This window comes from Sarcophilus harrisii, chromosome 4, assembly GCF_902635505.1.
Source record: "Sarcophilus harrisii chromosome 4, mSarHar1.11, whole genome shotgun sequence".
In the NCBI taxonomy this organism is placed as follows: Eukaryota; Metazoa; Chordata; class Mammalia; order Dasyuromorphia; family Dasyuridae; genus Sarcophilus; species Sarcophilus harrisii.
In genome coordinates, this window is record NC_045429.1 from 22,194,812 (window position 1) to 22,218,737 (window position 23,926).

At 47.9% G+C, this 23,926-nt stretch overlaps 1 protein-coding gene across 3 annotated transcripts in view; it reads right to left on the reverse strand.

Moving 5' to 3' along the window:
* The window catches only part of ACOT11 (acyl-CoA thioesterase 11), a 77,026-nt gene extending 58,837 nt beyond the window's left edge, over positions 1-18,189 (reverse strand). For 2 of the 3 annotated variants that reach the window (XM_031969064.1, XM_031969065.1), the window contains exon 1: positions 17,614-17,769. In XM_031969064.1, coding sequence (XP_031824924.1) covers positions 17,614-17,643 — 30 coding nt within the window. In that variant the 5' untranslated portion in view covers positions 17,644-17,769. Of the gene's footprint in view, positions 1-17,613; positions 17,770-18,100 lie in introns of those variants that run through there. The other variant, XM_031969066.1, reaches the window with a different exon arrangement.
* Between the last annotated feature and the right edge of the window lie 5,737 nt (positions 18,190-23,926).

A 23,926-nucleotide genomic window follows, 5' to 3' on the forward strand; every position in this document is an offset into this window, starting at 1 on the left:
CAAAGGAACAAGCGCACACAACCACAGACTTTGGACCAGAAAAGCCCTTAGAGATTTCCAAATCCAGCCCATTTTCCAGATGAGGAAACTGAGATCATTTGTGCAGTCACCCAGCCATAAGTGGCCCCTGCTCCCAGCCCAAGCATCTTCCTACTGACTGGGCCGGTGAGAAACACCCTTGATGGCCTTCAAGAACAGGAGGGAGAGCTGAGCCCAGGAGTAAAGAGAAAGTCCCCCTTAACTCACCTGGTGCCTCTGCTCTTGAGCTCACCAACCAGGAAGGGCAGAGGCCCTGGCCAAGCACCCCCACTGCAGGGCCAGCCCACAGCAAGTCAGAGCCAGGACCGAAGGACCTGAAGTCCAGCCCCTCCCTCCTGCTACCAGGGGCCTCTCCCAGGAAAAAGGGGGGAAGGGACATCTCAAACTTCCTGGAGCCAGGCCCCAAATAAAAGCTCCAGAATCTGAGTCAGAATGGCTGCTTGGAGGCCCGAGCCCGGAACTTCCTGTTGGGTGGCAGTCAGAGAGCCCCATTCCCTGCTCCCAACCTCAGCTTCCCCATCTAAAAATGGGCCTAATTGCACACTCTACTGGAAAGGCTGTTGGAGGAAACATTAGAGACACGGGGACTAGATGAGGAAGAGGATGATGTTAGGGGCCAGAGACTTTTATTTTTAACCATTTCCCCCAAGTTGGCCCCAGAGAAAGTCCACAAGCCCCAGGCTCCCGTTTCTTCACAGAAATCGAGGACTTTGGGTGGTGAAGAATCGCAGATTTTCCCCAAATCCAGGTTAGTTTTGGTGACTCGCTCCTGTCCCTGCTTTTTTATTCTTTGTCTTAAGATCAAACGAGATAACAAACATCAAATGCTTTATAAACCTGCACGTCTGTTATTATAAGACCGGCTGGGAGAGGACGGAGGGTGGCACGTACAGTGGAAGACGCCAGGGACCTAAAAACAAACGATGTCTCCGAAATTCATTTTGAAACAAATACGGGCTCTCCTGTAAAGGGCTGAAACTCTGAGTGGGTGCCCTGGAATCGGACAACCCAGCACTTAAGGCTAATGACTGATTGGAAAACACTCTATTAGCATGTGCTTGGGAAATGGCCCTTCCCACTGTCCTGTGCTGGCTCAATGATTGGTGTATACAGAGAATTGTGGGAAGGATGGGGGGGGGGGGGAGTAAGACAAGCCAGGGTCACTTTGGCAATGGATGAGAAGGAAGGTCGTGGAGATCCTGCGTCCATCCCCTTCACTTCTCTCCCTAAAGACCAAGAATAAAGACCAAGGACTTTTGCTTATCCTGATTCTGGCTGATTCTAAGGCATCTGGGGAGCTAACTCAGTCTTCACACTCACTGACTGAAATTTCAGCAGGGCTGCTTTTTGGACTAAGGAGGAAGGACTGGAAGGGCTGTCCTGCTCTCTGCCCTCCCACAGCAGCCAGGGCCGGGGGTTGCTGGCCTGGGAGTCAGGAGCTCGCAAGCCCAGCTCTGCCACACTGAGAGACTTTGGACAAGTCACCTCTCCCCTCCTCTCAAACTAAGAACCACATTCTCAAACTAATGTGGTCATTGGGTGCCTCTGAGGAGATAATAGACCCAATGCTTTTTGCAAAAAATTGAAAGGTTATTCAGTGAATCACAGAACTTCAAATTGGAGGGGCCGGGGCCACGTGGGCCGGCTGTTATTAAGAAGTAGAACAAAGCTCAGCTCTCCTGCCTCAGCCCCTTCCTTTCCCCTGTGAGGGGGCTTTTCTGCTCTCCACTAAGTCCTCGCTCCCAGCACCCACAGCAGGAGAAGGGCCTGGGGGTTGGGGAGAAGGGAGAGAAGGGGACTCGGGAGGCTTCTGGCTCAGGACCCTGGCCAGGGACCAGCCTGGCAGGACGTTCTGTCCCCTGGGGTTCTATGAGCCAGAAACGAGGGGAGGTCACCGTTCCCCAGCAACTACCTGGGGTCAGCTCGGGCCAAGGAGAGGGAGCAGGGCCCACTGCCCGAGGGAGAAGCGCCCGCTCTCCTCCAGTCTAGTCTCCCTGAATTCACTGACAGTCCCTCGTGTGCCCCACAGGGGCCAGGACCACATGGGCAGCTGGCAGAAAAGTGCCCTGTGCAAGGGGCATTCTGGGTCATGGAACCCGTCCAGGCATTTCAGGTGAGGCAAGGGGAGGGCACTGAGCCCACAAGGAGCACGGCGAGGGCTCTGGGACCATCACCCGGCCTGCCGTACCCCCTCCCCAGCAATGGCTCAACCACAACATATGAAAGCCTCCTCTATGGCAGGCGCTGAGCTAGTGCCAAAGCCGGGCCAGCCCTGCCCTGGGGGACTGGCACTCTGCTTGGGCAAACTAACCTATACCCACAAAATCTGCCTGCAACAGAAAACGCTCTATTTTGTCTCCTCTACCAGGGCTGGGGGCTGGGCTTGCCTTTCTCTGGGTCCCAGCACTCAGCACAGCTCAGGGCGCCCATCAGTGCTCTGTGACCGACTCAGCCTGGAGGGAGCTTGGACAAAACCTAACCCAGCTTCTGTTCAGGCTGAACTGAGGGACCAGGGCTGACCTAACAGCCCACGGAGGCCCGGGGCTCGAGCCGGCCTTTCAAGGAGCGCAGGACTCGGAGGAGAGGAAAGAACAGAAACAAGAAGAAAGAACAGCTTCTGGACCCCTTGAAGAAGAGAGAGAATGACCCAGAGGCCCAGAGAACAGCCCCCACAAGCCAGAAATAAGCCCAGTGGGCCATAGTGGCTTCCTGTTACCTCCGGCTGAGGTGCTCATTCACACACACACACACACACACACACACACACACACTCATCCATCCACCTATCCTTCTACCCTCTATGTATCTCCTTCCTTTCCTCCCTGTCTCTCTGTCTTGTCTGTCTCTGTCTCTCCTCTATCTCTTTCTGTGTGTGTCTATCTCTCTGTGTTTGTCTCTGTCTCTCTATCTTGGTCTGTCTCTGTCTCTCCTCTCTGTCTGTCTCTGTTTCTCTCTGTCTCTTTCCTCCCCGAACCACCCTTCCCTCACCACCTTTGAAGGTTCCCATGTGGGAGTCCTTTCCCACTCTTTTCTCTTACATCCACATCCAATCAATGATCCAATCTTATCCTTCTTTTTGCCTGCTCTCCCCTCACTCGCCCTTCTCTCCATCGCCCCCAGACGCCTCCTCCTCGGCCTCTGGCCTTCAGCGGCCAGTACTAATGGGTCTCCTTCCTCCAAGTCTCTGCTCCAGCCTCCACGTGAGGGGCCCACGTCAGACCCCATCACTGCTCTGTTAAGCCTCCAGGGACCTTCCCTTTGAGGTTACCTCCATTAACCCTCCACAGCTGCCTCCTGCATGAGAGGCCGAGCCCCTGCAGGCGGGGCCATCGCTGCGTTGCCCTTTCTTTGTGTCCCCAGCATTTAACACAGTGCCTGGCACACGGTACGGGCTTGTTGACTGACTCATTTTACCCATGATGCAAGTGGAGTCCAGAGAGTGACTTGACCACAGTCACAGAGTCGGAGACCTTTGAATTTGAACTCAGATCCTACATAGGAGCCCAGATTCAGAGCTGAGAGGTCCTCACTTACAGGTGAGGAAGCAGGGATCCCTGGGTAAGGAGCTGAGGCAGGACTCCAACCCAGGTCCTCTCGCCCCCCAAGTCCAGAGTCCTAGTCATTGTCCCTCTCAGCCCCAGAGGCACCAGTCTCTAAGGTGGGATCCATTTGGACTCTCCTCCTCCAACTTGAGACTTAGGTCTGCTCTGAACCCATTTTCTCTTCTCTGAAAAGGGAAGGACCCACCCCCCAGGATCACTTCTGGGAAAGAATGTTGCAAACGTTACAGCGCTAGCAGCTCTGCCTGTGGAGGCTGCTGAGTCTGGGGATCTGGGGAGACTTGGGGGAGGCTGAGGAGGGGGCCCGGGTCTCCCACGTGGTCTCGGTGACTCACACTTTCACATGCAGCCGCTCTAACCACAACCGACGTTCTGCCCACAGCCCTACGGTGCTCCTCAGAGAAGGCAGAATAAACAGTCCCGCTTCCGGCTGGAACAAAGGGCCCCGAGCTCCCAGCTGGAGGGCCCCCACCCAGGTCAGCACTAAAATCCACAGAGGCACACAGAGTTCCCGGCCCACGGAGACAACACCCCCGCTCCCTCCTCTACCCCATCCTCGGATGACTAAGCTTTCCCAGAGACCCCCGGGGCCCAGTTATGTTTGCTTTAGGTTGGGAGGGAAAGAGACGGGAGGAGAGGGGCTAGAAGGAAAATCCCCCTGGGCCCCAACCCCAGCTCACAGAGGACCCCCGCTAGAACAGTCCTGACAAAAGTTTTCTGGCCTTTCCCAGGGGACCTCAAGTCTTGAGGGGGCTCCTTTCACTCAATGTCAGGAAGCGGATCCTGATCTGGTGCCTGGTGTAGAATGAGAGTTTAAGAAAGTCTCCTCTCTCTCCCTTTATCAAGCTGACATCAAGCTGAAGTCGGCTTCTTAGCAACTCCCATCCATTTCTCTAGTTCGGACCCATGGGACCCAGTAGAACAGGACAGGTCAGTCGAAGGAACTTCCTGTTCCACCCATGACCTTCTATGGAACGTAGCGAATATGAGGCCTCGGGCACTCGCTAGTTAGTTCTTGATGTCGGAACAGGAGGCTCGCACTTAAAAAAAATTTCATGGTACCTTCAGTGGGGATTAATGGCAGAATATTATAAGATTATGGAATATGGAATATTATATTATATATTTATATATTATATTATTATAAGATTATAAGATTACCCCAAAGGTTCAGGGCATTGAAGAACAAAAAAATTGGGAATCACTGTCCTTGGGAGCCTTTTGAAACTGTCAAGCTTAAAATGGCTTCCCGGGGGGGGGGGTGTCATATAGCCCCCAAGTATCCTATGGGAGATTTTTTTTTTTTTTTTGCTGAGGCAATTGAGGTTAAGTGACTTGCCCAGGCTCACACAGCCAGGAAGTGTTAAGTGCCAGAGGCCAGATTTGAACTCAGGTCCTCCTGACTTTGGGGCTGGTACTCTATCCACTGCACCACCTCGCTGCCCCTGTAGGGGAGATTTAAAGCCAACTCCCAGCTCAAGTACCCAATATTGCAGGCTGCCTCTCTATGTAATCTTATTCCATTTAATTTAACCACTTTTTTCAATGTCTACCATGTGCTTGGTGAGCATTTGGACAAAGCATTCCCAGTCCCATACCTCAGTGGGTCTACACAGCAACAGTGTGAGGTGGGGACAGTGTTGAGACCTGGGTCCAGAGAGGCTGGTAGATTTAGAACCTTTTTTACAGATAAGGAAACTGAGGCCCAGAGAGGGGTAGCTCTTCTACTAGGGCTGAGAGAGCCGATGAGGAGGGCAGCCTTAGCTGGCCTTCCCTGTCTGCCAAAAGTCTCCCCTCCTCACGCTGCTCTCTTTGACTTCCTCATATTTTCTTTCATTTCATGACAAAGCAGAAGAGGGGAACAGTTAGGAGGTGGAGCAATCGGCCTCCCCGGGATCACTCGTATGTGGCAAATCCTTTCCAGGGCATTCTCTCCAATCATCCGTTTCCCAAGTCCTCATCTGTTCTTATTTCTTCTCTCTGAGCAGAAGTCCTGACTCCGGCTGGGAGAGAAAAAGGACACTGACAACTCATTGTTTCCAGAGTGACCGGCTCAGCTCCAGCTGCTAGTGGATGGACCATCCCCTTTGAAAGAGTCCCTCATCCCATCCGGCTGCAGCCACTTAAAGATGCTCTACTGTAAGCTTAAGGAGCAGCTCTTGTCCCACTCCACAGCTGGCTCTCTTCTCTGCTGCCAGGGCTCACTCTCCTCAGGGCTGCACTGCTGACCCCGTGCTCTTTGTATGTATGATGTCTCTTAGCTCTACCATGAGCCTGGGGAGAGGGGCTAGAGAGAGTGAGAGAGAGAGATGTTCTCTCAAAGAGAAGCAAGGACTCTCCTCTCCAGATGGATTCTCCTTCCATGGGGGGGGGGGGGGTTTCCTTAGATTGCCGAGAACCTTCATACGTCCTAGAATGTCCAGAGCTGGATTTTTAAAGGCTATCCTCTGTGCCCATAATCCTTGGCTAGCCAATGGCAAGCCCCTCTTCTAATTCCATCAAAGAGAAGGTCATACCTCTTAAAGGGGCCACAAAGCAAAAAAGGAACACAAAGATGTGTCTGTTACATGCCCTTTCTTTCTTTCTTTCTTTCTTTCTTTCTTTCTTTTTTTTTTTTTTTTGCCTAGTTCCCCAAACAGTTTTTTTGTTTGTTTTTTTTAATAGCTTTTTATATACAAAGCATACGCATGGGTAATTTTTCAACATTGATCCTTGCAAAACCTTCTGTTCCAACTTTTCCCCTCCTTCCCCCACCCCCTCCCCCAGATGGCAGGTAGTCCAATATATTACATGCCCTTTCTATGATTTCATCACTGAAGTGTAAGGAGGTGAGGGCATAAGGGAGGGATAGGAGAAAACAATTGAACAGGGGCATCCTGACCAGCTCTCCAGACCCTCAACACACTACACAAACACAGCACCCAGAGACACAAGCACATACTCTCTCTCTGTCTCTGTCTCTTTCTCTCTCTCTGTCTCTCTCTCTTTCTTGCTCTCTGTCTCTCTCTCTTTCTCTCTCTCTGTCTCTCTCTCTCTCTCTCTCTGTCTCTGTCTGTCTCTCTCTGTCTCTCTTTTCTCTCTCTCTCTTTGTTTCTGATTCTTTCTATCTTTCATGTTGTGTCTTCCTCTCTCATTTTCTCTCTCTCTTTCTCTCTCTCATTCTCTTTTTCTCTCCTCTCTCTCTCTGTCCCTCTCTGTCTCTGATTCTTTCTCTCTTCCATGTGGTCTCTCATTCCCCCTATTTCTCAATCTTGTGGAATCTAGTAAAGAGAGCCTTGAGCTGTAACCAGGAAACTCCACTTAGATTCTCTGTTCTTCCTCAGTTTCCTCATCTGTCAAATAAGTTTAAGGACACACAACCCACCTCACAATATGGAAGCCCTTGGATGGAGTTGGGAACACCTGGGGTCTAATCCTGGCTCTGGCACTTCCTGACCATGTGACCTTGAGAAAGTCATTTGGGCAGACAATGGTGTTTTGTATTTTGCCCAAGTTTCAGCCTGCCAGCCAGCACAGAGCACAGGACCGCGCACCTTGAAGCTCTTCCAACTTTGCCCACTCGCCAAAAACTATGTCCCAGGGACTTGTCTGCAAAGAACAGCTCAGGGCCCCCCAAATGTGCATTTTTCTCCTGGGAAAGCAGCACTCTTGAACTCTCTGGGAACACAATGTCTTGTTTTTCATGCCTGACTCCCCAAAGAACAGCCGGTGCTGGAAAAGGTCCCTCCTCAAGGCCCCTGGAGCCCTGGCTTCCCCAGCTCTGCCATCATTGTGGGCTCCTGGTGAGTAAGTCCCTCCCCCACTCTGGGCTCATTTCCTTCTTGGTAAATGAGGTAGTTGGAGCAGACAGTCCCCACGGACCATCCTTCTTGACCACAGTTCAGGGAGGCAGCAACTGTCTCAGCAGCAGCAGCAGCAGCAAAGCTGGGATTTGAACTGAGTTTTCTGACACCATTATAGTTATTCTTACTGGGGAGCAGGCTATCCCACTAGGGGAAACTGGCCCGGCCTGGCTTAGCCTGGCAGTTCGGTCAAGCCTGTCAAGTTTTGCCAGGTCTCAGGAGAAACCCAGCCTTGGAACCTCTCACAAAGGGCACCTGCGGCCAGGCCAGTAGCAAGATCCCATCCTTCACTCCTCCGATTCTCAACTGGAAATTGAGAGGCTTGAATCAGCTGAGCAGCAAAGTCATGCCTAGCTATGACATCCTCAGGCTAAAAGACTAGTGAATCACCTCTGCTGTAAGCTCAAGGTGGGAACTTTTCCCTTTGTATCCCCAACAGGGCATAGTACCTGAGCACTTAGAAGGTGCTTAATAAATGCTCACTCACAAATTACAGATCATCTAATCTGATTCACTTATTTTATGTAGGAGAAAATTTAGAGCCATGCTAAAAATCACCCGCAATTTATTCTGTCTCCATCACGTTTGTGCTAGCTTGCATGTTGCCTCCCCTATCTGATTGTCACTCCTAGAGGTCAAAGACCGTCGTTTTTGCCTTTCTCGATGTTTCAGTAGGTGACTAATGAATTTGTTGCTGACTAGATTTGAGAAAGGAAGCAACAGGACTTGGGCCGGGGATTTAAATCCACTAAGAGAAGCTTTGGATTACAAGAAACTTCATGCTAAGCAATCTTCATTCAGTAAAGAGAGATAGCGCACCCGCCCAGTGCCTGGCAAACATGAGATGTCTTTATTATTAATTATTATAGAAGGCAGGATATATTGAGGGCAAAGGAGAGGAAACAAAGTCCTCTGCAGGCAGGGACAGGAAGCATCTTATTCAAGTCAAAAGGAACTTTGGTCCTCCCCTTTGCCCTCATCGAGCCTCACCTGTAATAACACTAACCATTAACAGTTCTTATTGTTAAGGTTTTCAAAGCATTTTGTTGCATCTGAATCTCTTGCCATCTCTTAAGAAGTAGAGTTTATCACTTTTCAGCCAAATCAAATCAAATCTAAACAACCGGGAAAATATCAATTGTTCATGGTTAGGGCAAGCCAATATGATAAAAATGACAATTCTACCTAGGTTAATTTATTTCTTCAGTTCCATACCAAACTACCAAAGACTATCTTATGGAGCTAGAAAGAATAATAACAAAATTCATCTAGAAAGGAAAAAAAATCAAGAATATAAAGGGAATTATTTTTTAATGTGAATGAAAGTGGCCTAGCGATATCAGATGTCAAATTGTATTACAAGGCGGTACTCTTCAAAACAATCTGATGTTAGCTAAGAAAATAGATTAGTAAACAACAATCTACCAATGGAATAGCTTAGGTATACAATAGCAATCTAATATTTGATCATCTCAAAGATTTCTGCCTCAGGGACAAGAATTCACTTATTTAATAAGAACTGTTGAGAAAACGAAAAAGCGATTTATCAAAAACTAGATATAGACTAATGACTTATAGTGTGCACCAAGATAAGGTCAAAATGAACACATAACTTAAACATAGAGGGAAATACCCTGGACAAATTAGGGAAGTATGGAATAGTTTATTTATCAGATCTTTGGATAAGAGAAGAATTTATGATTAAAAGAGAAATAGGAAGAGAATTGTGAGATGTAAAAAGGATGATTTCATTAAATTTAAAGGTTGTTTTCACAAACAAAACTAAAGCAATCAAGATTAGAAGGAAAGCAAAAAGCTGGAGAAATGTTTTTACAGAAGTGTCTCTGAAAAGTTTCTCAACTACAAAGAGAACTGAGTCAAATTTATAAGAATGTAAGTCAGTCTCCATTTGAGAAATAGTCAAAAAATATGAACAGGCAGTTTTCAGACAAAACAATAAAAGCTATCGCTAGACATAAGAAAAAAAAAATGTTCTAAATCACTACTGATTAGAGAAATGCAAATTAAAGCAACTCTGAGGTACCATCTCATATCTATCCAGATTGGCCAGTATGAGAGAAAAGAAAAATAATAAATGCTGGAAGAAGTGGGAAAATTAAGACTTTAGTCCTAGTGATCCTACCATTCTGGAAAGACAAGTACCCATAGCACTCCAGAGAATAATGGGATATTTACGCAGAGGCTAAAGAAAGCTTTATGAAGATTCCCGTTAGTCCAGTTTAGAACTATACCACTACTAGGTCTTTATTCCAAAGAGATTTGGAAAATGAGTTGCAACATGATTGTAATGGAATACTGTTGTATAATGAGAAACGATGGTTTCGGAAAAACTGGAAAAGCTTACATGAACTGATGCAAAGTGAGCAGAACCAGGCAATACTGTCCACAGTAACAGCAATGTCATACAATAATTTTCTATCAATGACTTAGTAACTCTTAGCAATACAGTTCTGAAGGACTTATGATAAAAAATACTATCCACCTCCAATGAAAGAACTGGAGTTTGAATATATTCTATATTTTACTTAATTTGTTCATGATTTTTTGTTCTGTTTTCTTTCAATCTTTTATATGGAAATATGTTTTGCATGATTGCACATATATGAATTATATCAAATTGCTTACTATCTCAGGAAGGGAGAGAGAGGAAGGGGGAGAATTTGGAACTCAAAAAAAATTTAAATGAATGCTAAAAATTATTTTTACATGTGAGGGGGGAAAAGAAAATATTATTATTAATTTTGTTTAAATAGGGAGATTTTTTTGATTCCATCTTTCAGATAAGAAAAGCAAGATTCAAAGAATTAAAATGGAGATGAAGCAAAATATAGCAGCGAGTCACTGAATCACGGAATATCAGCTAGGAATCTTTGAAATCATCCAATCCAATCTTTCTTTTCGACAGATGAGAAGACTAAGGTTCAGAGATATCAAATTTCCAAACTTCATCTAGCAAATAGAAGAGCTAGGAATAAACTTCAGATCTTATGCTTTGTCCACACTTAGTGAAGGTGTCTTATTCACTCCTTTTTCTTTACTCGCACTCTATAATCTCCATTGTTGGTGGAATTGTAAAACAATCCAGCCATTCTGGAGAGCGATTTGGAACTATGCCCAAAGGGCTATAAAATTGAGAATACCCTTTGATCCAGTGATCCAGCAATGTTTCTATTGGGTCTACATACAAGGAAATCATAAAGGAAGGGAAAAGACCCACATGGGCAAAAATGTTTGTAGCAGCTCTTTTTGTGGTGGCAAAGAATTGGAAACTGAGAACATGTCATCCATTTGGGGAATGGTTGAATAAATTATGGTATATGAAAGTAATGGAATATTATTGTTTTATAAAATATTATGAACAAGATGGTTTTAGAAAGTCCTGGAAAGATTTACATGAACTGACACTGAGTGAAATAAGTAGAACCAAGAATACATTGGTCACAGTAATAAGAAGATTGTGCAATGATCAAATATTAAAGATTTTGTTCTTTAGTGGTTCAGTGATCCAAGGCAAATTCAACAAACTTGGAACAGAAAATGTCATATGCATCCAGAGAGAGAACTATGGAGAATAAATATAAATCAACACATACTATGTTCACTTTTTTCTTTTCTTCTGTTTTTTTTTCTTTCATGATTTTTTTCCCCTTTGTTCTGATTTTTCTTTCCCAGCATGATTCACAAAGAAATGTGTATTAAAGATACAATTTTTACAAATTTACCAAAAAAATTAAAATTTTAAAAATATTAAAAATATTAATGTACATGTATAACCAGAAAATAATAAAAGAAATGTCCTGGGGGGGAAAAAAAGGAACATCAAGGAGAATTCAAAATATGTAAAAAAAAAAAAAAAAGACTAAGTCCTTGAGGGCAGAACTTTCATTTAGTTTTATTCTATAAGTTCTGTGAGGTCAGGACTTATATTTGATTTCATCCTATCATCTCAGGTAGGTAATGGGTTCCTTTCTTAGTAGACTATAAGCTCCTTGAGAACAGAACCAACATTTGGTTTCATTCTAGAACCCAGGGAGATAATGTTCTTCGAACAGAAGCTGAAGGAAGACTTGTTGTAGAAAGGACTCCCTATATCCCTGGCACTGAGCCCAAGGCCCTCCACAGAATAAACACACTTAAAAATACTGAAGGAACAGATCAAATAAGGAGTGAAACAACCGAATGGGCTAGAGGCCATAGAAAACCATAAACAATGTATTATGATGGGGTTTGGGAAAGCCTAAAAGAGCCTCCAGTTGGGAGGAAATTAAGGAAGGCTCCATGGAAGAGGTGGTCCCAGGGACCTAGAATGGGTATGATTTCAACTGAACACCCAAAGGCCTTTCTAGGAGAACAAAAGAAGCCCAGGTCTCATTCATGGCAATCAACATCTCCAAGGGTTCCTTCCAGCTCAAACATCCTAGCTCTGTCATGGGCTGCTATATTCCACTTCCTCTTCACACTAGTTACCTCTAAATCTCAGGGTTTTTTAATCATAAAATGGAGATAATAATAATCTCCATTACTCCCATAAAGATTATTACCTCTTTATTTGGTGCAGATCTGTGATTTTACCTGTGTGTGATCTCCTGGTGTGGACATTCCCTCTACTATTGCAGAATAGCTCCTGCTCTACAATTTATAGCAGCCTGAGGGCACTGAAAGGTGAGGCAATTTGCTCAGAGTCACATTGTCAAGAAAGCATTTATTAAGCATTTACTGTGTACCAGCCACTGTGCCAAGTGCTGGAGAGATGAAGAAAGATGTATGTCAAAGACAGGTATAGCTGACTCCAAGGCTATCTCTCTATGGGACTTTCCCCTCTTTGACTCTCTTTGCTTTAGGAAGATTATTTTGACAGCTATGTGGACTGGAGACATTTGAATCCATACAGGGCACTATTAGAATAGCCCATCAAACGCAGCTAATGATAATTCCCAGGGAGAGGTTATGCACAAGAGCAAGAGCAGGTTCCTGATTCCTCCTGAGAGACCCAGGTGTCTGGAGACTGGAGGTTTGGTCACCCACTATCCAGCTCTGGGTCACAGATCCAGAGAGAAGGGAGAAGAAAACCTTCATGGGAAGAGGGGAGAAGGGGAGTTCCCAGGTAAGGAGGCTCTGGACTCCTCCTCTTAGGGAGGCTACTGAAAAAAGAAGCTATTCAAAAGCCAGCAGCAGAGCCCAGACTGGGAACAGGATCTCACTTCCAGCATCCAGTCCAGCCTTCAGAAGAATAACCTGGATAGGAATCCCAGACCAAAAGGGAGCCTGAAGTTCTGCCACTTTGAACCAAAAGAGCTTTCTAGTGCTGACAGAGGCGGAGCCCAGCAGCATCCTCAAGCTCAGACCTAATCCCAGGTCAGGAGCTTTCAGAGCTCAAAGAGGTTTCAGAGGGTTAGTGATCATATGTTGCCTTGGATCAGAAAACTTCAAGAGCTCTGCAAGTTTCTAAGTCTCCAACTTATCCCTGAGATCTTGGCACACTGTAACACTCAATACTCCAAGAAAGTAGCAACAGGACCAGTCCAGACCTTCCCTCCACAAGCGCACAGGGCCCAACCCTTACATCAAGTCGGAAGTCAGGAAACAATCTAGAAAAATGAACAAACAAACAAAAGAAGAAGCCCACCATAATGAGCTGTCATGGTGGAAGGGATGCTCAAGACACAAATACAGAAGAAGGAGGACTCCAAAATATCTACAATGTCTCAGAGAAAAACACAGATTGTGTTTTTCAACTAGAACTCCTGAAAGTTATGAAGCAAGAGTTTTTTTTAATGTTGTTAAAATTGTAATAAATGGAATAAATGAGTACATGAGGAAAAAATAGAAAACAAAGGAGAACTATGGAAGAAAAAACTGGTTAGGAAATGAACGGCTTGGACAAGAGGCACAAAATCTTGTCCAAGCAATAAACATTTTGAAAATTAGAATGGACCAAATAAAGGCCAAATTCATGATGCAACTAGAAATGTTAAAACAAAGTCAGAAGGCTAAAAAATTAGAAAAAATGTAAGGTATCTCATAAGGTATCTTGGTTCTTCTCAGTGGTTCAGTGATCCAAAGCAATCCCAACAGATTTTGGACAGAAAATGCCTTCTGTACGCAGAAAAAGAATTAAGGAGACTGAATATAAATCAGCTCATACTGTGTTCACTTCTTTTTGTTGTTTGTTTTTTATCTCTCCCATAGTTCTTCCCGTTTGCTGTGGTTTTTCTCTCCTAATATGATTCATAAAACAATGTGTACTTAAAATAAATAATTTTTTAAAGAATCACTGGAATGTCTGAACACTGTGACCAAAAACATTTTAAAGAACCTAGAGATCACTGTTAATGAAATACTAAAAAATAACTTTAAAACCTCCTGAAAGAAACCTCAAAATAAAGACTTCCAGGATCATCAGAGCCAAAACCCGGAAGTTCCAGATAAAAGAAAAAAAAATACTGCATACAGTCAGCAAGAAAGAATTCAAAAAGAAAAAAAAAGGGGGGGGGGAACCACAATCAGAATCGCACACAATTTAGCAGCCACCACTATAAGAGAGTGGAGAACTTGGAATATGATATTCCATAAGGCAAAGGACATATCCCTACAGCCAAGAATAATTTACCCAGAAAAACTAAATATGGGGAGGGGGAGAAAAATTGCACCTTTAATGAAATAGAGATTTCCAAGCATTGCTGAAGAATACATCAGAGCTTTGGGGAAATTTTGAAGTACAAACAAAGCAGTAAAGAGAAGAATGAATGAACCTACAAACAAAAGTGAGTAGGTGATACTTGTATCTCTCTGAACCCTATTAGGGTTCCTAAAGGACATCTAATCAAAGTCTAGAGCTGGTTCTTTTGTCTCGTGATAATTTTAATTTAAAATGGAAAGAGAGAGAAAGGGGAATACACTTGGGGGAAGGGAGGTGGAAGGGAAAGAAAGTTTAGAAAATGATTCCCATAAACAAGGTCCACAAATAAACATCTATACAAACTAGGAGGAGAGGATGGTGGGGAGTGACTTACACTTGAACTTGACCTCTCAGCTGAACTGGTCAAAATAAGGAAGAATAAACACTTGCAAAGTTGGGAATGGAATATATTTCATTCAATAGGAAAATAGGAGGGAAAGAAGGGAAAGGAAAAGGAATTAGAGATAAGGGATTCATTCTACGCAAAACAAATTCTAAAGATAGACAAATATATTTATATTTTTTTTTGAGGCGGCAAAAATTGAAAATCTATGGCCCAGGCATCTATAAATTGGGGGGGATGGCTGAATAAGTTAGGGTATAGAAATGTAACTGAACACAGTTTGGATGAACTCTTATCAGCACAAGACCAAGCAGGATTCCAGAGGACTAGTGAAAAAGCATGGTCCATCTTCTAATAGAGAAGGACTCAGAATCCAGAATGAGACAAATGGTTTTGTTGGTTTTCAGTTATTTGCAGTCATGTCTGACTCTTTATGATCCCTTTTTTTGGGGGAAAGAGGTTTCTTGGCAAATACACTAAAGAGCTTTGCCATTTCCTTCTCCAGCTCATTTTACAGATGAGGAAACTGAGGCAAAAAAAGTGAGTTGCTCAGGATTACGTGCTAGGAAGTGTCTGAGGCCAGATTTGAACTGAGGAAGACTGACACTCTATCCACTAAATGTGCCATTTAGCTGGTTTGTTTTAAATGGCCAATGTGGACATTTGTCTTGATTGATAGACATGTATATAACAGGTTTTGCTTTTTCTTATATTCTCAATTGTGGGGGGGAGGGGTGAAAGTAAGAAGGTGAGTCTTAGCTGATTAAAATAAATAAAGTATTTTTTTAAAGAGAAAAAGAATAGATGGTAGTGGAAGAGTACAGATATTCTTTTAAGTCTTAAGTCCTCTTTCCTAAGAAGAGGGAGGAGAGAGAGTGACAACATCAGGATAGAGTTTCTGGATGTGTCATTTGCACTTCTGAAGAACATGTAGGGATTCAGCAATTGGGGTGACAAAGGAGGCATTCCAGGCACAGGATCCTGGAGGATGGAAGACCAAGGCAAGTAAACAAGCTGTATTAAGCTCTTACTTAGTCTGCCTGGAACAGGGTGGTGCACCATGGTTCATTTGGTCAAAGAGAATCATGAGAAACACGTGAAGCAGCTGACCTCTCTTGCAGTTTCCTCCCTCAACTGGCAGATGAGGAAAAAAGATGTAGATAGAGGACCTTGGATGTCCAATCTGTCACTCATATGGCAGCTTAGATCTGCCCTCAGGTCCTTGGGATGTGGAAGTGAGCCCTCACTCTGGAAAGCCAACAAAACAGCACCATCTGCCCAGAAGCTCTTCTGTCTCAGAGAGCTAAGTATGGTCCCGGCAATGACACTGTCTCCCAATGATCTGCTGAGTTGGAAGGCTGATGAATCTTTTTCAGCCATCCCAACTATTGGAACCATCCACTGTGATGGGGAAGAACTATAGCCACAATCCCTGAAAAGAGCCTAGACACTGATTAAGTTGTGGACATCCTTAAACGTAGAAAGAATCTAGCACTGTGTACAAATGGGGCCAGATGAATATTATGGGGCAAAGGCATGGCAAAACGCTTCCAGATTTAGGTTGTCTTTGGGCATCCTCAAAAGGAAAGTGGGCGTGGGAAAAACAGCAGAGTCCAACCTCACCGACCTTTCCCCTGCATCCCTCCCAGTGTTTCAGGCAACTCTAGAAGGCCAGAATTGGCCAAGGAGTCGTCACCCTGTTTCAGGAGAACATACCTCTCCTACAGGAATCCGTACACGATGCCATCCGAAGTCTGGACCAAAGGAACAAATGGAAACTAGAGGAGGCCTGCCAAGTTTTGCCAAGTGTCGGGAAAATGTTTTGGCGGATCTTAAACTAGCGTGGATTTAAATTATTATTGAAGGAACTTCAAAGGCCTCTCCTGTTCAGGAAAAGCCACCTTTACCTGAATGTCCCTTCCCCTTAGCCTGCCAATGTCTCCAACCATTTAGGCTTTGATTCCGGTGACCGAAACTCGCTCCTTCACAGAATCAGAATCTCTTGAATTGGAAGGGAACCTGGCAGCTCTATAACCTCCTGGAAGTGGTTTGAAAACTCAAGGAAAAGGAACCCACCACTTCCAGGAGGCATTTAGTCCCTCTGTAGAAAGACTCAATCATTAGGAAGTTCTTTCTCAAAAGCAAGCCTGCATTTGTCCCAGCTCCTGAGGTTCCACTGTGGGAGATCGGGGCTCCTTAGGAAGCTTTCCTTAGATGCAGCCTCTGGCCCTGCCCCTTTCCGGGCTCCCCAGAGTCACCTTGAGTCGGGTGGTAGCTCATCTCAGCTCCAAAGTCCTGTTTCTCTCAGGGCCAGTTGGAAGAGATCATCTTGGGAGGGTTTTTTCCCATAGTCCTTAGTCCCAAATTTATAGAATCATAGATCAGAAGGGGGAGGAGACCTTAGTGGTCACCCAGGCCAATCTTCCATTTTACAGATGAGGAAACTGAGCTCTCGGGGGACTGAGCACCTGGCCCAATCCATAGAAGTGGAGACCATCTGGTCCAACACTTCATTTTCCAGAAGAAGAAACCAAAGAACAGAGAGAGGAAGGGGTTTCTTGGCCCAAGGTCATACAGGTGGTGGTAGGACTCGAACCCAGCTCCCCTGACTCCAAGTCTAGTGTTCCTTCAGTGTGTCATCAGTGAGTATTTATTAAGCCCCTAACGGAGGGATCTGCTCCCCCCCACCTCAGTCCCCCAAGCCCCTGTGCTCCCCGCCCCCACACAGAGAATGTTCTCTCGCCACTGCCGCGAGCCCATCCTGGCCGCAGGCACCCGAGAAACGCGCTCCCCGGAGCTGCGAGGCGGACGCGGGGCCAGAACGTTCTGCAGAGTCCGGAGCAGCGCCCGGACCCTCGGAGCTCCAGCCGCAAGGAGCCCACGTTCCCGGGACAGCCCGGCACCCGGGGGGGGAGGGGTTTGCGGGGAGGGGGAGGGTTTGTTCCCAACACTTTGGCTTCGAGTCCCCACACACACACACACACACCCCGAAAGGGGACAGGAGAGGGGCTGGGCTCGGCTGCTAAACTCCCGAGGAGCCGATGCAGAGGTCACCGAAGCCAGCCCCCCCACCTGACAGCGCTCGGGGGGCCGCAGGCCCCCGCCCCCGCCCCCCAGCCCGCTCCCTACCCGCCGGAGCTGGGCGCCGAGGTTCTGCATCTCGCCGCTGGGCTGCCCGGGCCCGCGCCCCGGCCGCGGGACCGTTAGCCGGGAGCTGCGGAGCCGGCCGTCACCTGAGCGGCGCTCCCGGCGCAGGGCTTTAAATGAAGCCGGCCTCTCCACTCCACCCCCCGACCCTTCCTCCTTCACCTTCAGTCAACCCCTTCCCTCCCAGCGCCACCTCCCCACCCCGGCCTGCGGCCAAGCCGCACCGTCCCCGGCGCCGCGCCCTCCCGCTCTGGGGGAGCCCCTTCCGCGCCCCCGCAGCTGCCCCCGCTGGCCTCGGGCCAGCGGGGTCTCTGCGCCGCCAACGGGCACCGCGGCTGGGCACCGGGCGCGCCTGGCAGCCTCGGCAGGAGCGTCCCCCCCCCCCCACCAGGGGACGGCCCGGGACCGGCGGGAGGAACCAGACGCAGGGGGAGGGAATCAGGGAGGGAGGGACGGGCGCCGGACCCACCTGCCAGTCCCCTTCACCCGGCGGGGCTCTCGTGCTCCCTCCCTCGGGGCCCCGGCGGCCTCCGGCCAACTGGCTCCAGACTGGGGCACACCCCCTCCCTTCCTGAGAACAGGAAACTCAACTTTTCTTAAGGTGGCACCTTGGAAATCCAGCCCCCGGCACCGTGTCAGACCTGCCTTTCTGGGCTTCCTCCCTCCTCCTGCCTTTCTGCAGGGGAAGGGGGGGGTAGGGGATTGTGGGGGGGAGAGAAGCAGAAGGACTCCAGGAAAGACCTGGGGAAGAACAGATTGGAGCGGGGGAGGGGCGGGTAGCTGGCTTAAAGTATCTGAAGAGGGGTCCAGCTCCTCCTGGGTTCCAGGGAGCAGAGTGCAGGTTAAAGGGGTGGGCGTCGGGGCCCCTGGGCGTCGGGGCCCAGTGGCAGAAAAGGCTTTCCTAAGGGCCACGCTGCCTTTGGAGGGGCCGGGCTCCCCAGCCAGATCTCCAAGCCAAGGCTGGGGGACCTTTTGCGGGGGGGACGAGGAAGAGGATGCTGTTGTCGGGTTGTGTTGGGCAAGCGGCTCTCTGGGGCCCTTCTTCCGTCTCTGGGATTGTCTGCGGCTCCAGCCTTCGCCCTGCTGACGGCTGGGTGGTCGGACCAAGGCTGGCAGTCAGACCGGAGACCACACAAAGTGGGGGGGGGGAAGGGAAAGGGTTAGGGGGAGGAGGAGGGAAGGGGCCCGGTTCTCTGCCGAGGAGAACATCAGGGACTGGGATTGAAGATCAGGCAAGGGAACTCGTGTTCACTCCACAATTTAGAGAGCCAAGCCCCTTGGCCCGCAGCCAGCCTAGAGCAGGAGAGAGAAGGCAGGGTTCCTACTCTAGCACCGCCACACCCTTGTGACCTATGGTGGAGAGAGTGGGGAGAGGGATTCGTGAAAATGTTCCCAGACAAGCCTTATTGCATCTTGGTCTTTGTACTAATGCTTAACAAGTGCTTGATGGGAACCCAGAGGCAAAAACAAGAGTCCCTTGGAGGAGATGACATTCTGGGGAGTGGAGTAAAAACATATAACATGTCCACACACACACAAAACACACACACACGACACACACACAAAACACCACAAAATATTTACAAAACAGTTTTCCAGGGAAAAGCACCAGCATCTGGGCTTGATCAAGACAGGCTTCCTATAAAAGAGGATACTGCGAGCTGAGCTTGGAAGGAAAACAGGCGCACTAAGGAAGAGGCGAAGAAAAAGGGCACATCGGGCACAGGAAACAAGGTGTGGGAATGTGTGGAGTTGGGAAATATATATAAGCAAAGCAATTTGGGCGCCTTGGCTGGGATGCAGAAGAGTTCACTAAGGGTTGTGATATGTGGTAAGCCCCGAAAGGCGTGTTGGGACAAAGTCAGATTGTCATCAAAAGACAAATACGTTTCATTCTGAAGGCAGCAGGGGCCACTGGCACTCCCACATTTACAGGGAGCCAGAGTACACCCAACTAGCTGGGCCCTCATTGAGCCGTCCTGGTACATCTCGCTAAAAAATGTGTTTAGCCATTTGGAATTATGGGAAGAAACTACAAGGAATATGCCTCAAGGAAGTCAAGAATAAAAAGAAAGGTCCCATCCACAGCAAAACATATACAACAGTCCTTTTTGTAGTAGGAAAAACATGGAAACAAAGTAGAAGCCCAACATCTACATGATGGCTGGACAAACTGCTGCATATGAATGGAACAGGATATAGTGTTCTGTAAGAAACAGCTGGGTGGTGCAATGGATAGAGCACCCAACCTGAGTCAGGTGGATCTGAATTCAAATCAGACCTCACTTGCTTGACACTATTGGTGTGACTGGAATTGTCTGGGGGAGGGGAAAAACATTAACTATGAGGATACAGAGAAGCATCAGAAGATTTGCCTGAACTGACCATCGAGAAGAGAGCAGAACAAGGAAGAAATATACACAACGAAATGAAAATAACATAAAATGTTGTGAAATTGGCCCCAAAGAGGGAAAAATTTGAGAAGGTTCCTCCCTTGCTCCTGTGGGGAAGTGGGGGGGGGGAATGGGGGTTACTAGGATTGTGGATAATATCCAATCTGTTGGCTTGATTGTGCTTTTTCAGCCTTCCGGATACTTCATTCTGAGGGATGGCTGTGTCTGGAAAGCATACTGGGAAATGTAAATAATGCAAAAGCAAGAGAAATCCATTAAATTTTCTTTTTTAAACATATTGTTTTGAGTAGGTTTCTGTCTTGACTAAGCTTCCAAGGATTCCTCAGTTTCCACTTCATGTCCATTTCTTGACATCAGTAGATTTTGTGGATTGAGGCGATTTTAGGAGGGCATGAGTTGGGGGAAGGAACAGATTTGTTCAGTGTGACTTCAGTGGGTAGAGCCAGGACCCATAAGAAGGAACGGAAAGGGAAAGATACCAGGAGTTTTGCCAGAAGCAAAACTCAATTTTTAATTATAATAACTGGTATTTCTCTGATGCTTAAAGAAAAACACTTTATATTTGTCTCATATGAGCCCGAAAACAACCCAACAAAAGAGGTACCACAGTTATGATACCATTTAATAGGGGAGGAAACTGGCCTAAAGAGATTCAATGGATTACTTGTAACCAGACATCAAGCCAGTCACCCAGGCAGAATGTGCACCAGGGCTTCTTAACCATTGGACCTGTCCAAAAAATGGAGGACAGCTAAAGGGAGGGGGGTCCCCACAGTACACAGAGCACTGGGTCTGGACTCAGCAAAACTCACTTTCCTGAGTTCAAATCCAACCTTAAACACTGCCTAACTGTGTGACCCCAAGCAATTCTCTTCATTTTTTTGCCTCAGTTTCCTCATCTGTAAAATGAGCTAGAGAAGGAAATGGCAAAGCCCTCTAGTGTATTTGCCAAGAAACCCTCCTCCCCCCAAAAAAGTGATCATAAAGAGTCAAACATAACTACAAAAATGAACTGTACAGAAACATGGCCAAGCACTCCAGTATCTCTGCCATGGAAATCCAAAATGGAGCCCAAAGAGTCAGGAATAATTAAATGACACAATGACAACCCAAAAATGGAGTGGGGATTGTGAAAAGGTAGTGAGCTCCTTTCATTGGATGTCTTCAGTGGCAGACGTTAAAACAGTTGCCAGGACTACCAGAGAGGGTGCCCAGTGACCCTCTGAGCACTGAGGCTTCTTCTGGTGCCAACATTCCTCACCGTTGCCCCAGCCCACTTTCACCCAACCAAATATCTGAGTTTCCTTTGTGCCCCCCCTTAGGAAAAAACATCCGTATCTTAGTTTCCCAGCCTCAAAAATCCAGAATGGGGCTGGTGGAGATGAAATGAGGCAGACTTGGGGAGAAGCCTCTGGTCTCTCATGGTTCAATGACCCCTAGAAGGGCTGGTTTTGTAGCCATTGGGATGGGATGGGAGTGTGAATAAGCTCCTATTAAGCACCGATTGTGCCCCATCAAGCCCATGCTAAGAGCTTTACAAATAGTGTAATCCTCCCACCAGCCTATGATGCAGGGGGGAGTGATGTAGGATAGGGTGTGCTCAGGGAAGGCTGGTACCACTGCGGGGGGAAGCTGCCGAGCCCTTCACAGGGCTGCTTTCCGCCTTTGGGGTACACTGACTTCTCCTGCGGCTCCACGCACAGGGGCCACGCCATTTTAGCAGATGGACTAAGCCAGGTTGAGGGGAACCAAAGGGTCAAACCCTAGGGTAGTTAGGGGTGTCTCCTCAGAAAAGGAGGGTAGACTTCCCCGGGTGGAATGGGTGGGTGAGAACCATCTGTTCCAATGGCCACAAAGGCAGGGAAGCAGGGGCTGGGGAGCGCTCGGAGCTTGGTTGGACATCAGACCAACCTGGGTCATCTACTGCATCCTGAGCCATCCCCAGTCATCTTGTCTCTGTCCTGACACTGGACAGTGACAGCTTTAGAGGAAGGAGTGAGACTGAAAACTTCATGCAACTTTACACATGGATCAAAAGCCATGGCCATTATGGTTTGATCGGGAAACCAAAGCAGACACAGGCTAAGTCACATACCCAGAGTCAGCTGGCATTACCCAAGATGGAATTTGAACTAGTCTTCCTGACTGTTTTCCACTCTCTTCACGTTGGTTGTCAGTGAGGGTGGCAGGGACATAACCAGGGCAGCAGAGACGGGGCTTTGAGCCAGAGCACCTAAATATTGAGGGGCATAGATCCTCCCTGGCCCAGTGATTCTCCCACCACCCCACAACTACAGCCTCCTGCCTCCCTCTCCCAGCACCCAGAATCAAGGAAGATGATTATTGCCCAGAAGCTTTCCCCGTGCTCACCATCTCCTGGCGCATAGTAGGCACTTAATACTCACTTGTTAAAACTACAAGCAAGCCCCACTTCTGGCCTGCTTCACCCTCTCTCCCTGTAGTGGGCAAGAATCGACTTGTCTTTGTTTACATACACTTCGAAGTGACAATGGGCTCCTAGCAAGGGCTGGAGGGGAGCTCAGGTGCCACTGAGTCCAACCCCCTCCATTTACAGGCAAAGAAAGTGAGACCCCACAAAGGAAGCGAGGTTACAGAGGTGAATTTGACCCGGAGTCCTTGGGCTTTACAGCCACCATTCTGTCCTCTGCGCCCTACGCCTCCCAACAGGGCAAACAGGGCTTTGTTTCTCTATGGGAATGGGAATCCTCAAAGGCGGGTGGGGTCTTTCTTTTTCTAATGCCCCTGGCCAGATGGGTTAATAAATGCTTGTGGAGTGATTAGCCCTTTAACTTTCCAGCAATTTTCTCCCCTTCTCTTTCCTTCCCCCCTCCCTTTCTCTCTCCTCCATCTTTCCTCTCTCTTCTCACTCCCTCCCTCTCCCCCTCTCTTTCTTTCTCTCCTCCTCTCCCTTTTTCCTTTTCTTTCTCCCCCTCCCATTTCTCTCCCCCCCCCCCCCTTTCTTTTTCCCCTCCCTTTTTTTTCTCCTCTCCCCCTCTCCCTTTCCTTCCCCCTCTCTTTCTCTCTCCTCCACCTCCCCTCTCTTTCCACTCCCTCCCCTTCCCCCTTTCCTTCCCCTCCCTTTTCTCTCCTCCTCTCCCCCCTTTCCCCCTTTCTTTCCCCCCTCCTTTTTCTCTCTTCTCCCCCCTTTCCTTCCCTCCCTTTTCTTCCTCCTCCTCCCCCCCTTTCCCCCCCCTTTTCCCCTTCCCCCCCCTTCCTTCCCTCTTCCCCTTTCTTCCCTCCCCTCCTCTTTCTTCCCCCTCCCTCTTCCCCTTTCCCAGCTCACCTTCCCCCAGGGCCCCCCTTAAGTCCCTCCGGGCGCCTTGAGCAACTCTGGCTCAGCGAGGCTGTGGAGGAAAGTGCTGTGCAGAACCCGGAAATGATACCCCAGTGCTGGCTGTTCTTGCTTGAAGGCCCACGATGTCATCATTTGGGGGCCGCACCGTGAATGGGGTCCGGGTCTGGGTCACAGAGACCCGGGTTCCAATCCTACCCAGACGTTGGCCTGCCGGCCTCCCGAGGCCTTCGGAAACCTTCCAGCTGTTTACCCAGCAGCTCTGGTGACGTGAGGACAGACACAGCTCCCCTCGGCCCTTTCCTGAGGCCCCGGAGCTGCTCCAGACAAAAACATGACTTCCTGGAGCCTTGAGATGGGGAAAGGAAGCGGCATTTCTACAGCATCTGCTGTGGGTTAGGGGAAAGACCAAGGCCTCCGCTGCTCCCGGGCCATCCCCGGGCCTCCTGAGCTGTGACCGCTGGGCCCAGAGGCTCTGGGGAAGGGAGAGAGACTGCTGGCCTTGGCCAGCCCGCCCTTGCTTAAGTCCAGCTCACTGGGCATCAGGGAGTCACCTCCTGGACTTCAC